This window comes from Harmonia axyridis, chromosome 3, assembly GCF_914767665.1.
Source record: "Harmonia axyridis chromosome 3, icHarAxyr1.1, whole genome shotgun sequence".
Classification (NCBI taxonomy): domain Eukaryota; kingdom Metazoa; phylum Arthropoda; class Insecta; order Coleoptera; family Coccinellidae; genus Harmonia; species Harmonia axyridis.
The window spans coordinates 49,742,777-49,758,880 of record NC_059503.1 but is presented as its reverse complement, the minus strand read 5'-3'; the positions used below and the strand labels follow the sequence as shown (position 1 = coordinate 49,758,880).

At 32.8% G+C, this 16,104-nt stretch overlaps 1 protein-coding gene across 1 annotated transcript; it reads left to right on the top strand.

The window, feature by feature from the left end:
* Positions 1 to 13,435: 13,435 nt before the first annotated feature.
* On the top strand, positions 13,436 to 15,279 carry LOC123675067. The gene is made up of 2 exons (XM_045610310.1): positions 13,436 to 15,041; positions 15,175 to 15,279. The coding sequence occupies exon 1, from the start codon at positions 13,687 to 13,689 to the stop codon at positions 14,764 to 14,766; it is 1,080 nt and encodes a 359-aa protein (XP_045466266.1). The 5' UTR covers positions 13,436 to 13,686; the 3' UTR covers positions 14,767 to 15,041; positions 15,175 to 15,279.
* Positions 15,280 to 16,104: the final 825 nt, after the last annotated feature.

Below are 16,104 nucleotides of genomic sequence, written 5' to 3'. Positions count from 1 at the left end.
TTCACGGTTTACGAGGAATGGTATACAGTCCAGAAGAAAAGTCTGAAGCTTTCGCAGATAACCTCCAACGCCAATGCAGCTGTAGTTACAACTATGCGGAATTGGACCACATTGAGGACGTCAACCGCAAAGTGAAAAATGAATCAACGGAAGCTATTGGTTTCGAACCGTTCAGGAAATCCAGAACACTATTATGTCGAGTAAAGTGAGAACGGCACCAGGACCGGACGGCATTACTAACTTGACGTTGCGGAACCTCCCTCGAAAAGCTTTAGTAGCACTGACGAATATAGTCAATGCTAAAGATTCAACACAATAACGAAAGAAAAGAATATCATACAGTAGGAACAGTTCGGTTTTTAAAGCCAACATTCCACTGTGCAACAAGTGCTCCGAGTAGTGGAACCAATCACGGATGGATATAACCGGAAACAAGTCACAGGAGCTGTGTTTTTGGATGTAGCCAAATCGTTTGATAAAGTACGGCCCAAAGGACTGCTATACAAACTGCTTACGGCAGGTTTCCCACTCTCCATGGTCCAACTTTTAGCTTCTTACCTGCATTCTCGCAAGTTTAGAGCCAGATTTGACGGAGTATTGTCTTCAGAGAGGTCTCTTTTAGCCGGAGTTCCGCAAGGATTTCTGCTGTCTCCAATATTTTTCACAATATATGTATCCGAAATGCCAAAAACGGTGAAAAACTCCATGGCACTTTACGCTGACGATACCGCCTTTCTTGCCAGTTCTTGGTGTCCCAAAATGGCAACGAAGTACCTACAAGAAACCCTGAGAAGATCAAAGCAGTTTTTTTTAGCCGAAAGAAAATAGATCCCATCGGACTCGTCGTAATGTTCGGTAGGAGGATTGTAATGGAAAAACGAGGCCAAGTATCTGGGAGTGATACTTGACAAAAAGCTCACTTGGAACCAACACGTCACATCAGCTGTGACGAAGGGGAAAGACAACAGCGGCAGCGTTGCAACCGCTACTTTGCAAAAGCACAAAAATGTCTCTTTCCAACAAGCTTCTTCTTTATAAGTCCACCATCCGGCCGGTCATGTGTTACGCATGTTCGGCTCCTAGGAAACACAAACGACCGAAGATGGCACTTCTCTAGGAAGTGTGTATTAGAGCCAAACCCTTACTGGCACAGAGATTGTGTAATGATTACACAAACTTTGCCACCTGCTAGAGCAGATCAAAATAGCTCACCAGAGGTGAATTATATTGAGATGGAGCAGTAAAAGGCTAATTTATAGCCTGACTGCAAAAGAGAAAGAAGTTGTTAGCTCTTCACTGTATTTAATAAGTAGAGCGAGTATGGACTGTATTTTTATTATAGATGTTGCGATGGCAAAAACAATTCACAGATTTTCCGCTAATGAGAAACTGAATATAAAAGCTCTTACCAACTCCAAATGGGCCGTGATGATTTTGGGGGCTTCCTTTTCTTTCGTAGGCCAGGAGGGATCCCTCAATGATGGCACACCAGTTGTCATGCACTTGATATTCTTGAACCTTATAACTAATTACTGTCTCTATCAGTTACTAACACTTGAATTAATTTGCCACACACAGCGAAGTTAATAAACTTATCGAAATTAGCGATAATGCGAATACTATTGTTTATAGCGACGAAATATGCGGAGAACAAGAAAGTAACATTAACAGTTCCAATTAATAATAATGTTTTTGCTGTTATAAAAAACCGCTCGTTCCATATTGGCTCATATTGCCAATATTTTCAAAGCGTTTTATGAGTCAGCAACCCACAATACAGAAAAGTGCAATTGTGTGCTGCCGACACAACAGAAGTTGTAAGTTAAAAAAATTCATACTAACTTTTTTTCTCAAAAATAAAGGGGGAATTCATTTGTTTCAAATTTGATTCATAATGCATTGGGGAGAAGACACAGTAATAACACTAAGAAGTTTTAACACATGATTTATTACAATTTCGATAAGTATGACAGCTTCATAATTTTTCTTTTTGGGTTGAAGGAATCAATAAGGTCAATTGGCTTGAAAAACAATTATGTATGATAATCAAAAAAACAGTTCCTCTGTCCGAAATGATCAATGAGCCTCTCCTTCAACGGAATCGTTCTTCTAATTCTTTCTTTCTACTGATTACTGGTTTTGGAGTTATCTACTAAAAATCTACCATCATCGTTCAGAAATCTATCAAAAATCTACTGACATACTTTTTAGAAAAAATTCCACAGTTGGCACTGCATTACAATTTCACATTATTCAGATTACACTTCATTCTAGTGTCTCTTATGGTTAAATTTTACTTCATGAATAGGATAGATATTAGAGATGCGTATAGATTCGCACATAAAACAAGAAAATTTTTAGGAAATCGTTAAAGAATGGATCGAATTTTTTAGACGAGATATATTCTACGCCTATGGACTCAAAACGTGAACTTACCTATGATAGGTTAGGTTTTCATTTCCGGATGTTTTACACACTATACATGTTTTTCGAGGTTTTACCATGATTAAAATTAACAATATGTAACTTTAAATTCACAAACTTGTATAAAATAACGACGATTACAAACGTGAAATTAAAATGAACAGTTAACCCTTAACGTCCCTCTAGTTGTCACGTGCAATAACAACAACAGAACCGTGTTGCCAAATCCCCACAATATTCGCAAAACATCTATGCCACAGAACGGAGAAAAGTTTACTTCTTCCTCAGAATGGCAACGCAGTACATTATAAGTGTTTGTAAACAAAAATGTTATAGCGATGTCAACAAATGCTATAAGGCACCTCTATATTTTCTTTCCTCTGACGTATTCACCATAAAATCGTACTCAACTTATTATATTTTTCTGTTTATCAATAAGAATTTTCCTTTTATTTACTGTTTTGAACTTGTGACCAATAAATTTTATGTAATGTTGTCTTTGATTTATTGAAATTCAGATGCTTTTTGGTCAAATTTTATCCAGACTGATATATTGGTTGCTGTTGGTAACGATCAAATCATTCAATGATTCTTTGAAGGTGAAATCGTATTGCACAGATTTTCTTCCTCTAATAATCCAGGCTGTAATGACTTGCCTTCTTTTTTCAAACAGTACTGTGAGAAATACTCAAATAAACTAATCAATGTGTGTTTGAAATTGATACAACTTTTTAGTTTCAAAATTTCTTGGATCAAAACCAATAATACAAACAAACTGAATAATCTAACCTCCTGTCAATGACATTTCCAATGCCAACCCGAAATCTGCAATTCAAAATGTTACTGATCGAATGAGCCATTACCAACTTAATTTCGATTTTCCACCAGCCACCCGGGATGTCAATAATTCCTGAACGGACTATATTCTAAAACAAGTTGCAGAATGGGCTTCTATTCTAACACGAATGCGAAATTCGAACGCATGAGTGTTGGAATTGCCTTCTGCAACGAGTATTAGACGATATTTTCTCTATTTCAGTCAAGTTTTGTGAATTATTGTCGAAATTAAATGAAAAATTTAGATTGAATATCCTAGTGACATTTGTATTGTATCATTGCAGTTGGTGTGACTGTTACGAACATTGACAGATTACGAAATTTGGATATGAATCGTACGTTTAGAATTTTGAAATAATTTACAATTACTCATTAAATTCGTTAGTTATGTCTGACGAAATCGATTTAACACCACCAGAATTAAGAGAAATTGCGATTAATGTTGCAAATCATTTCACTATATCCGAATTACTGTCTCCAATGAGTAACGTCATAAAATTCGTACACTCGCTCATAGATGTCCCTAGCAGTATTAAAAATACGATATATCAAATATGATAATTAATGCAGTTAAGAGTTAACTCGTATTACTCGAAACACCACGGGAGCAAGATTTTTCGTTGAGTTACGTATAGTTCGACATAGGCGTAGTTCGAGTTATACAATTCATTCTTGATTAAATTCGACTTACGGGAGAGTTGGATAATACCGAGCCCCTAAGGACTTGGACCTATAATTAGGAAACTATTTGATATTGAAAGAAACAACATTGAGTAATTAGTAGGACATTTATTCAGGTACAATAACCGCATAACAAAAACTTCTGAAATTTAATCAAAAAGTATTTATTGTCAATTTATAAAAAAAAATAGAGGCGCGGTATTATCGAACTGATTCGATATTATCGTGCCCAGGTTTGACAAAATAGTGCCCACATTATTTGCTCGCGAATGGGTAAGTAACAAAAGTATCTAATAATAAAAAAATTGATATCTTTCTGAGTAATTTTCCTGCGTGAAGATAGGGAGAGCCGAATCTTCTTCTCAAAATTAAATCAGTATATAAAATATCACGCAATAAGTATTGATGGAAACTTAAAGTCTATATGACAACAAAACGTAAATATTTTTTTATAACATGAAGTCTAAGTAAATTTTCGTCTGAAGTTTCTAGCAGATGTCTTTATTTTATTTCCGTTTCGAATAGCCTCAAGTACAGACTTCATATTTTACGGATTGATAATATCGCGCCCCGGCGCGGAATAATCAAACTTGATAATTTTATTTTTTAAGCTCAAAATTTTATGGGAAATATTATAGTACGTAAAAAAGTATTCGGTCAATAATTCTACAGTGTACAAGCATTAGAAATTTATAGTATCAAAGTATTACAATATAAATACAGTATTACTTACCTCTTACTGAAAGTACGCGAAAAATTATAAGGAGTGACGAAAAAAACTTCTACAGGGCGTGCTATTTTCGTCGTTTCAGGGACCGTGATGGCATTGCGCGGAGAAGGATGTAGGCATGTCCAGCTTTGATGTATACACACTACATCAAAGAAAAAGTGAATAGTTTTTGAATAATACTGAAGCGCGGAATTATCAACCCCGCGGTATTATCCAACTCTCCCCTACAAGATGATATAGACCTAAACCGCTTTATAGAGGTAAAGAATAGTGATATTTATTCCCTATAATAGGAGTAGATCGTACATATTTGATGAATTTACTGAAAAATGAATTGACAGTGAAAAATTTTATAATGAGATAGACCAATATGTCTCTCTGTGTTGACAAATTCTGAACATTTTAAGAGTTTGTCTGATGGAGGAGTCTGATTTAGACTCTAAAACAAAGGTTAATTAATTCAAAGTGTAAGTATTCCATTTTTTCGTCAACATTTTTTTCAATCCAAGAGCGTAGAAATGGGGAGGTACTGGGTGTGATTACCCCACCCCAAGATTTTCAAAATATAAAATTCTAGAAATATCGCGAATACGAATAACGAAAATTTCTCCATCAAATGAACCAATAATAATAATCATTTTTCTTTCCTTTGAAATCGACACGTCAGTAAAAAATCGGACCCCTTTACCGTTTATGAGTTTATTATCGCTTTCAAAATGAGTACATTAATTGCATTTCAGCTCGTCTTTGTCCGAGGTTTATTATTTTCCTTCATCTATCCGTTTTCTCGGCATCGCCCCTTTTTTGTTACCTGTGATTTTTGCATTCGTCATCGGTATACACTTACCTACCCGTTGTTTTCAGTTTTTTGTATAATTTTCGTCACAATACTGTAGTTGTCAAAGAACTGAACTGAGTAATTCCCATCTGAAAATTGTCTGGGCTGTGTTATATAATTTATTGTGGATCATTCAAATTGCAATTTTTTTTGTGAATATATCAGTTTTGAATTGATTATATCTGAACGGTGTTCCTAAATTGGAGGTACAAATGAAAATGACAGATTTCTCGGATCCTTTTAGGAAAAAAAGTCCTAACACGATTACGCAAACGCTTTGTTTTTGAGATGCCGGTGTTAAAGTTCAAGTTTTTTTCTCATATCACCTATCCTTCACAAGATATTCAATTTTAATTGGCATAGATCTTCCGATTTAAAGTTTTCAGCTTGTGATATGCTTATTTTGTATGCAAATCTGCAGTGTGATATTTTTTGTGGAAGGGTACCTGCTTCTTTCCCCCAGAACTATTTTTTGGTGAAGCACTGGTTCTATAGAAAAATGTGGAAAGAAACTCTTGTCTTGTACAACACTTTTTGTTTTGTTATAGTTTTGTCGTTTCTGCTGTCGATTTCGAAAAAAAAATTCAAACAGCTCTCTGGTAATCCTCAGGAAAATCCAAATTATTATAAAAATCCAGTTAGTAAGCTGTGATGAATAAATTGATTATAACTTCTGGTACTTATCAACAAATTCTGTAGCGAAGATTAATAAAGATTCGATAAACTAATAAATATAAGCATCACTAAAAATTATGACTATACAAGAAACACCCTGTATCTCGAAAACAAAGCGTTTGCGGTCTCATGTTTACAGGACTTTTTTTTCTTAAAATTATCCTAAGGAATATTTTCCTTCGTAAATCCTTTTTAGGAAAACCCAGTATAAGGTGAGAACAATCGAATTGGTAATAAAAAAAAATATTGAGTAATTAAGATTCAACTTCGTTATCAAACTTTTTTCCCACATTACAGATATGAGTAAACGTTGTTGTAAAAAAAAATTTTGTTCGAGAATCCCCCCCCCCCAAGAAAAAGAAAGATCTCCGTCCTTGGTTTCCAGATTCCTCGTCATTGCTCGTTGCGAGGCGTATACTTGAAAACCGAGTTGTGATCTTTCGAATTATTATGTGTGCTCCAATTATTTTTTCTCTTGATATTTTTGGGCGCCCCTGCAGACCTTGCGCCCGTGACAAGTGCACCTTTGCCACGCCCTAGATACGGCACTGGTATTGCCTATTACCCTAACTGAATCAGGGATGTAATGTATTTCACAAAGACGAAAAACAACACTTCGAATTACGTGGAAGTTGTTTACACATTTAACATATGGAAATTTCCTACGATTCTGCGTTCGAAACTAGTTACTGACAAAGGCTAAGTGTTTTCAGCGGAACAGATGTTTTTAATCTCATTTAGTTTTCGAAGCTTTGCATGCCTTACCGCCCTTTGTATCAAGGCACTTAAACATGAGCCCGCAAACGCTTTGGTTTCGAGATACAGGGTGTTTCTTGTAGTGCTACTTTTTGTGATGCTTAACCAGTTTATCGAATCTTTATTAATCTTCGCTACACAGTTGGTAAATAAGTATCAAAACTTATAATTAATTTATTCATCACAGCTACCTAACTGGATCTTTATAATCATTTGGATTTTCCTGAGAATTGCTATAGAGAGCTGTTTGAATTTTTTTCTCGAAATCGATTGCAAATACGACAAAACTATAACAAACCAAAGTGTAGTACTGAACAAGAGTTTCTTTTTATTTTTTTTAAACTTCCAGTGGTTCACAAAATAGCCTAATTTACATTTTCTTGATATCTCTTTTTGTTAAAAAGTTATTACCATCGGAACACCTTACCCCGGGAACTTCCAGCCCCACTCTCCCCTAATCTCATACCGCCAGTACGTGAAAAATGCAAATCGAATATGAATTCTAACATATGAGTTTAGCAATAAAGAGTTCTAATAATAATAACATAAGATTCTACGGATAGAAAATACATTCGGAAAGATGAGTATGATATGGGTTCTTTGGTTTTTTCAATGAAATAAATTCTACGAAAGTAAGAAAGATAATGGAAAATAAAAAATATATACCTGTATAGCTATAATGGGTTCATATACCTGTATACCTGTAATGGGTCTATGTAGATTGTAGTGTCCCAGCGCAGGTTTTACTGCGTCTACTTAAAGATCTATTGTATTTTGTACGTTGTCATGGAATAGAACTAATTGCTGGATTTTCCAAACGACAATTTGATTATAAAAATATAAGTAACCATTTTTTCGGTAAAACCAGGGTACTCTCGACTTTCCAAGAATAACGAACATTTTTACATTTATCCATCAGATAACAGTAAACTGTGTTCAGTATTACCTGTTCATTCAATAAATCTGTTGAATAATTATGCATATTTTTCTGCTATGGAAATTGATGGCATGGTGGCTATGTTGGAATATCGTGATATTGATGGAGATTCTGTGCCAGTTTTAATGGCATTCAAACATGGATTGGAGGAAGAAAGTCTAGATGACTTTAATAGCAAAATATTATTTATGACAATTCCATCTTTTTTCAATTGTGAAATGCTCATTATTTTTTAAACCACCGGAAATATATTTATTTATTTAAAGATATCAACAAAGTTCCAGTCATAGGTGGCTAGGTTTTTTGAGTGGAATCTGGAATATTCGAATAAGTATTAACTAAATAATCATTGAATATTCACTTAATATTCATTGAATGATCAGTTATTATGTCATAAGAGCATATATAATATTCGATTAAACACTGAGACACGAGAGTGCAACTCGTGTGGTGTTTCCCGAAATACGACGAGATGAAAAGGTCCGCATAATCGAAATATATAGTCTACACTCTGGTATTCGTTATGATTATATCACGAAAAATAATTTCAATTTCTTATTTATTAATGGACCTATAACCAAAGCGCTGCCTTTTAAAAAATTCAATGACATTTCAGTGAGCTTGACTTTTTTTTTTTTTGGGCGAACGTCCAAGTACGTTACTATGGAAATAATCACAATCTGACAGGAGGCGAAACACCAAAACGATTATACCAAGTCGTCAAAGGTGTATTTACTTATCAAAACGCCGGAATAGGGTGATAAATTAGTTTGAATAGAGCCTAAAATTATTATGTTATTTAAATTATTCTGAGGAGTATAGTTACGATTGGGTTCCGCTAGCTCAACCGTAAAGCTCGCAGAACCCGCGATTTCTCCGACAATTCAAGAAAAAAAAATTTTTGAATAAGGTAATAATAAATAAGCCAACAAAATCAAAATAAAAATCAAAAATTCGAAAGTCTTTCTGCTAGCTTAACGAGGGTGCACCTTCTCCCCACAAGATATTTAACTTGAATTTGGCATAGATATTCCAATTTAAAGTTTTTGTGATATTTTTTCTGGAAGAGTGCCCGCTTCTTTTCACCAGACCTTTTGGATGAACCACTGGTTGTTTAGAAAAATGTGAAAAGAATCTCTGGTCCAGAACTACACTTAACGGTTTCTTGTCAAACAAATTTTCAGAAATCCCAAGGAAAATTCAAATTATTATAGGATCCAGTGATAAATAATTAATTATAATTTTTGGTATTTATTTATCCAATCTGTAGAGAGGATCAATAAGAGATTCGATAAAATGTTATATGCATCACAAAAAAGTAGGACTACAAGAAACGTAGGTACCCTGTATCCAGAAAACATAGCATTTGCGGGCCCATGTATAGTACATTTGCTCCTTAAAATTATTCAGGGAATTTATCATTTTTCTTCGCACCTCCAATTTAGGAACAATCGAATGGTATGAACAATCGAATTAGAAAAATTCTATTTTAATTTTTGCTTCAAACTTCATTATCGAACTTTTTCTCACATTACAAATATGAGTAAACGTCGTCGTCAACAATTTTTTTTTGATACGCACATTTATCTGGTTATCTAGAACTTCAAATATATCCTTTTCAGAATTTCTAGATGCTTTAACTGTTCCAAAACTTAGAAAGTTTGCGACATACTTCCAAAATATCTTCTCCCTCATCGGAGTTGAATGTGGATATTTTTAATTGAATGTTCGACAAGATCCAAAATTTCATTAATTGAATAGCGGAGATTCTCAGATTCAGTTCGTGAAATTATATTGCACTACTTTCAATAATGAATACACCTGTCACTTGTGAAAAAATTACATAGTTTAATTTCTATGCTATAGAATATTTATTTGAAACGCACCCTAAAAACACATTAGATGGAATTAACCCTACGTATAAATAAATAGATAACATTGATTGATAAAATCTCGAATGACTTTTAAATTATTGAATTTGGGAGCATAATAATGCTGGAACAGTACCCGCTTCATTCAATATATACTTGCGCAGAATTACCCCATCCCATGCGCGATATTATCCCAGCACATGGGGAATTTCGCGCAATGACATTATTATTTCAGATTTTTAATATATTCTCAAAGCGATTCGTCAAATAAATGCAAAATTTCGAAGTTAAATTGTGAAAGTTTGCATTTACATAGGAAACATTTTTGAAACCTTTTCCGTTAGGTGCGCGAAATTCCCCCGTTCTCCCCTACTCAATAGATAAATAATAATGATACTTCCGTACACCGTTCTCTGAAACGATTCGTATCAAAGTTGGTATAAATTAAAAACCGATTGTCAAACAGTATTAATATTAGGGAGAAAAGTCTCACAATTAGACATTAGTAGGAAATCGGAGAAATTAAAGTAGAGGCGTAGGGAATAAAATTCCAGTCCTTATACCTAAAATGAACATCTGAGTCATTATTAATATTCCTACCCCTGATTTTCGATTATGTGAAAAAGGACCTTTTCTCGGAAATTCTATGGGAACTATTTGTAATATTGTTAATGTCAACTTTCAAAGAAAAAGATGGTCATTTAGCTATTGTATAGGTAGCGTTTATTATTGCATTCAAAGGATTTCAGACATGTTTTATTATATACATAGGAAAGGTTGATTTCACTTTTATATGGGTATCTTCGATTCTGAGAAGCTACCAACTTTATCTATTCAAAATATCTGCTCATTAATAACGAATTTGCCTTCTGAAAGACAGGACCTACAAATCCTTTTGTTCGAGTAATAACCAGAGGGCCAAGGGCGTAGAAATGAGAGGATACTCGGGGTAATTACTCCCCCCCCCCCAAGATTTACAAAATATAGAATTTCAGTTTATTATCGCTTTCAAGATGATTACTTTTATTGCACTGCGAGCACGTCTATGTCCGAAATTTATTATTTTCCTTTATCTACCCGCTTTCGTCGGCGTCCCCTCAGAGGAATATAAATGACTTATCATATTTCAAAATGAAAACAATCTTAACGCGTGACACCACATTTTGCTAAATTCACTATTTGAAGGAAACCTATAAATGTAAGCATTGAATTGAGTTTTACGATATCGCGCAAATACTACACCATAGACGAGATATATTCTATATGTAGAATTACAAGGAACACCCTGTATCTTGAAAACAAAGCGATTGCGGTACCTCCAATTTAGGAACACCCTGTATAAGGGTTGATGATCGAATCGGTAATCAAAAAATTGCTATTATTTTGAGTAATGTTTGCTTCGAACTTCGTTATCGAACCTTTCTTTCTCACATTACAGGTATGAGTAAACGTTGTCGTCGAAAAATGTTTTCGATTTTTTTTCGGTCTATCATATCAGTTCATTTACATATATGTATTATTTCGCGTTATGAACTATTTTGTGTTATCGTTCGAGAAAAACAGACAAATCTGCAACATAAAAATTCCTTTTTTTTTCATTTCGCAAGCTTATAATTATGATGATAATCTTGAGCAAATTTTTGTGATATAAATAAAATTTTTTTTTATCAAACACGAAAAGCACGGAAGTTCGTTAGGAAAGATATACCTACAGGAGGTATATTTACCCCTAATATCCAGAGGGAAAGGTCATAAAAAAAGGTTATTTTTGAAAACATTTCTTCCCAGAAAAGGCGAGCGGCATTTTCAAAGAAGTGAATAACAACAATCGTAAAACCCACTAGAGTATTAGACCAGATGTAACCATTCACCAAATATTTTGCAGCAGAAAACGGTTCATTTCAATTATGTGCGTTGAGCTGATAAGTGAGTTTTAGGTGCGTCGTTATGTGAATATAATAATTCTTCATTCTACGGAGTGTTCGGAAAATAATACATAGGTTATTTTAATAAAACTGTATGAATCATTCGATGACGCTATTGAAGGTGAATAGGTAAGTCATGTAATCTGTATGTACCTATTTATCGATTAAATATTAATTTCATCAGATTTGTGGTCGATTCTAGATTTATAAAACTAGCAAACTAGAATTCTGTTCGAATCTGAAGGAATCGTTATAAGGATATAACGATCCCCCAAGATGACTCATCATTCGAAGCACTCATTGAAAAGTACATTGTTAGTGGATATCAGACGATTCATTAATAATGAAATTCCATAACATGAAGCAATATCTATATGACATATTTAATTATCAATTGCTCCACTGATCATATTTTTGTACAGTATCGTCACAGTTATTACATCAACCCATAGAAGTACAGTGACTGTCTCTGCAGTGTGCAAACAAATATGCTCCGATAACGTTTCTGATTATTTTTCATTCAAATTAATTCAATCGTCATATTTCAAGCGCCATAAATTTTTTCAATTTTGAATCCGTTTTCTCTTCTTCATATCGCCAAATTGTACATATAACAAACTTTTGATGATGACCTTTATTGTTATCTTCATTTACTTCTGAAGATGTATAATTATTTTCTCTACAAATCTATTTTAGGACCTCAAAGTATCAACTTAGGTACATGTGTGCTCTAGCTTAATATTCTAACAGTTATCAATCCATTTGATATCTGAAATTCATAAAAATTAACTTTCATATTGAATATTTGATATGATGCACCTCCAGCCCATAAACGTGTTGATGAACATCTAGAAGACAATACATATTTATTTTCTTTCCATAACATACTATTCTCGTCATTTCAGGTAAAATGACGAGAAATTGAAGGCTCAATTTTAATTAATATTTCATATTGTAAACTATCAGATGAGTCATTTTAGCTATTATTAGCAGTTAGCTATAGCTTTCCGCGTGGTGATGTCGGTTGTTGCCCGAAAACACATTGGGTCTTCCTGCTGAAACCACAAATGGATTGCTGGCTTCTGTTGTTGACTCTGTTTGTTTGTTGTTTCTTTCAAGTGTTGCACATCCTAACACTTGTTCACCGTACTGATGAGGGCCGAAAGCCCGAAACACGTGTCTACGGTTGGTATTTCTCTGAGAGGGACTGTCCTTATCCTTATGATTTATATATATATATATATATATATATATATATATATATATATATATATTATATATATATATATATATATATATATATATATATATATATATAACTTAGATGCAGTAATGGTCGTGATTTATACAGAATGATTTCTAAGGGAATCGACCAAGTTTTACACCAAAAAAATACTCTGTTTTCTTTGCCGAGCTTTCGGATTTTATTCAATCCATCCTCAGGGCTTCTACAAGATATTAACAAAAATTATCAGTTACAATAAAAAGAAAAAATAAACATAAAACTGTCACAATGGTACATACAGTCATCGATAAAACTTGATTAAAATGAAAAACAAAAACAATTGAAAACATACTCACTGAAATCGAGGTTAAGGTGTCAACAAATATAAACTAATCATTAAGTAATTCATAAATCTAACAAAAATAAAAATATTTCAGGAATCTCAAAGTGACAACTGGGTATCTTATGTCGATAAGGGTCAATATTTTAATGTGGAATATAGAATGAAATAAGATGGTGGTTTATAAAAGATACATTCGAATTTGCTACATTTGTCAATAATTTCAGGTTAGAGGAGGATTATGTCCTCATTTCTTTAGATGTTGTCAACCTGTTTGGCAACCTATGTGAGGAAGTTGTAGTAGATGTCCTTAATCAGAGATGGGGTAGTATTTCTAGAAACTGTGACATTCCTAAAGATCTATTTTTTGAAATTATCAGGTTCATACTTCGGAACAATTATTTCTCATTTGACAATCAGTTTTATATTCAAATATTTGGATGCGCCATGGGCTCGAAAATCAGCCCAATATTGGCTCAGTATGTCATGGATCATGCATTAGATATGTGTGTTCCAAAGTTGAGACACAAAATCGCCTTCATCAAAAAATTTGTTGATGATCTTATTGTAGCCTTACACAAACAAGACGTTGAAATTATATTGGAACAGTTCAATAGTTACAATCCGCATATACAGTTTACAATAGAGTTTGAGGACGAAAATAATTCTGTTAGTTTTTTAGATACGAGACTCTACAGAATTGATAATACTGTACATCTTGACTGGCATAGAAAGCAAACTGCTTCAGATAAATTAATACATTTCAAATCTGACCACCCTGTACAAATAAAAATAAATTGTATTAAAGAAATGAAAAATAGGGTGAACAAAATATGCCATCCCAGATTTTTGAAACGCTCCATTGACAAACTTTTTAATATTTTTGTTGAAAATGGGTACCCAAGAAAAATGATTTCCAAGCTACTCTATTCGTCAGCGAATGTCAACCATATAGACGACAACGACCGCCCTCCCCAGGTACTTAGATCTACGGACACAGATGGAGTTGAAATTAAGTTTGGTAGTATTGTTAATATTAAAGGTTTAACTTGTAAAATAAAAAAATGTTTGAGTAGAGAAGATGTGAAAATAGCAGTATATAATTACAAAACTGTTAAGAGACTGTATAGTAGGCTGAAAGATACCATTCCAACTATGTTGCATTCAAATGTAATTTATAGAATACAGTGTGAAGATTGTTCGCGTGGTTATGTAGGTCAGACATCTCAATTGTTGAAAAATCGAATATCACTTCACAAGAGCGACATAAATAAAAAGAACAAAAGGTGTGCCCTAACAAAGCACTCATTAGAACAAAATCATAAATTTCTTTTTGACAATGTAGAGATAATTGATAAAGAACGGAATTACAATAAGAGAATTATATTAGAGATGATCCATATCAATGAGGAAGAAGAAGCAATTAACAGTAAATCTGACACGCAAAATCTTAGTAATATCTACACATATTTGTTAACATACCCAAACCGAGAGAAAAATATCTATGATGGACCTATTGATGAATAATAAAATTTGTGAACAAAACCCACCATCTCTCTTGCACCCATTGTTTGATGCCTTGTCTCATTGATTTTTATCTTCTGTCTAAATTGAATGATTTAAACGCATGTGCAAATACCACCATCTTATTTCATTCTATATTCCACATTAAAATATTGACCTTTATCGACATAAGATACCCAGTTGTCACTTTGAGATTCCTGAAATATTTTTATTTTTGTTAGATTTATGAATTACTTAATGATTAGTTTATATTTGTTGACACCTTAACCTCGATTTCAGTGAGTATGTTTTCAATTGTTTTTGTTTTTCATTTTAATCAAGTTTTATCGATGACTGTATGTACCATTGTGACAGTTTTATGTTTATTTTTTCTTTTTATTGTAACTGATAATTTTTGTTAATATCTTGTAGAAGCCCTGAGGATGGATTGAATAAAATCCGAAAGCTCGGCAAAGAAAACAGAGTATTTTTTTGGTGTAAAACTTGGTCGATTCCCTTAGAAATCATTCTGTATATATATATATATATATATATATATATATATATATATATATATATATATATATATATATATATATATATATATATATATATATATATATATATATATATATATATATATATATATATATATATATATACCAACCCTATAAGGTGGAAGAAAGGAGAATATATATATATATATATATATATATATATATATATATATATATATATATATATATATATATATATATATATATATATATATATATATATATATATATATATATATATATATATATATATACCAACCCTATAAGGTGGAAGAAAGGAGAATATATATATATATATATATATATATATATTCTCCTTTCTTCCACCTTATAGGGTTGGTATATATATATATATATATATATATATATATATATATATACCAACCCTATAAGGTGGAAGAAAGGAGAATATATATATATATATATATATATATATATATATATATATATATATATGATAGTTCTGGATCACGGATATGGTTATTGTTAAAATCATTAATATTTTCCATACAAGAAACATTTGGGGAAGTTCTGGAATCATAGGGATGATGATAATTAATTTGATATTTCAGTAAAGGCCGAGGAACAGAATTTAACTTAAATCCAGTTGATTTTGAAGGAATATTATAATCGCAAGTAAGAGGGCTTTCAGATATATTAGTACATTGAAATACGATATGAGGAAAAACCCAGTCTAATTATGTTCTAAATTTAGTTTCTCATGGATTACCTGAAACCTAAAACAGAACTTGTAATAAGCGACAATAAAAACTACTTGATCTGTTCATTGCTACCATACATGCAT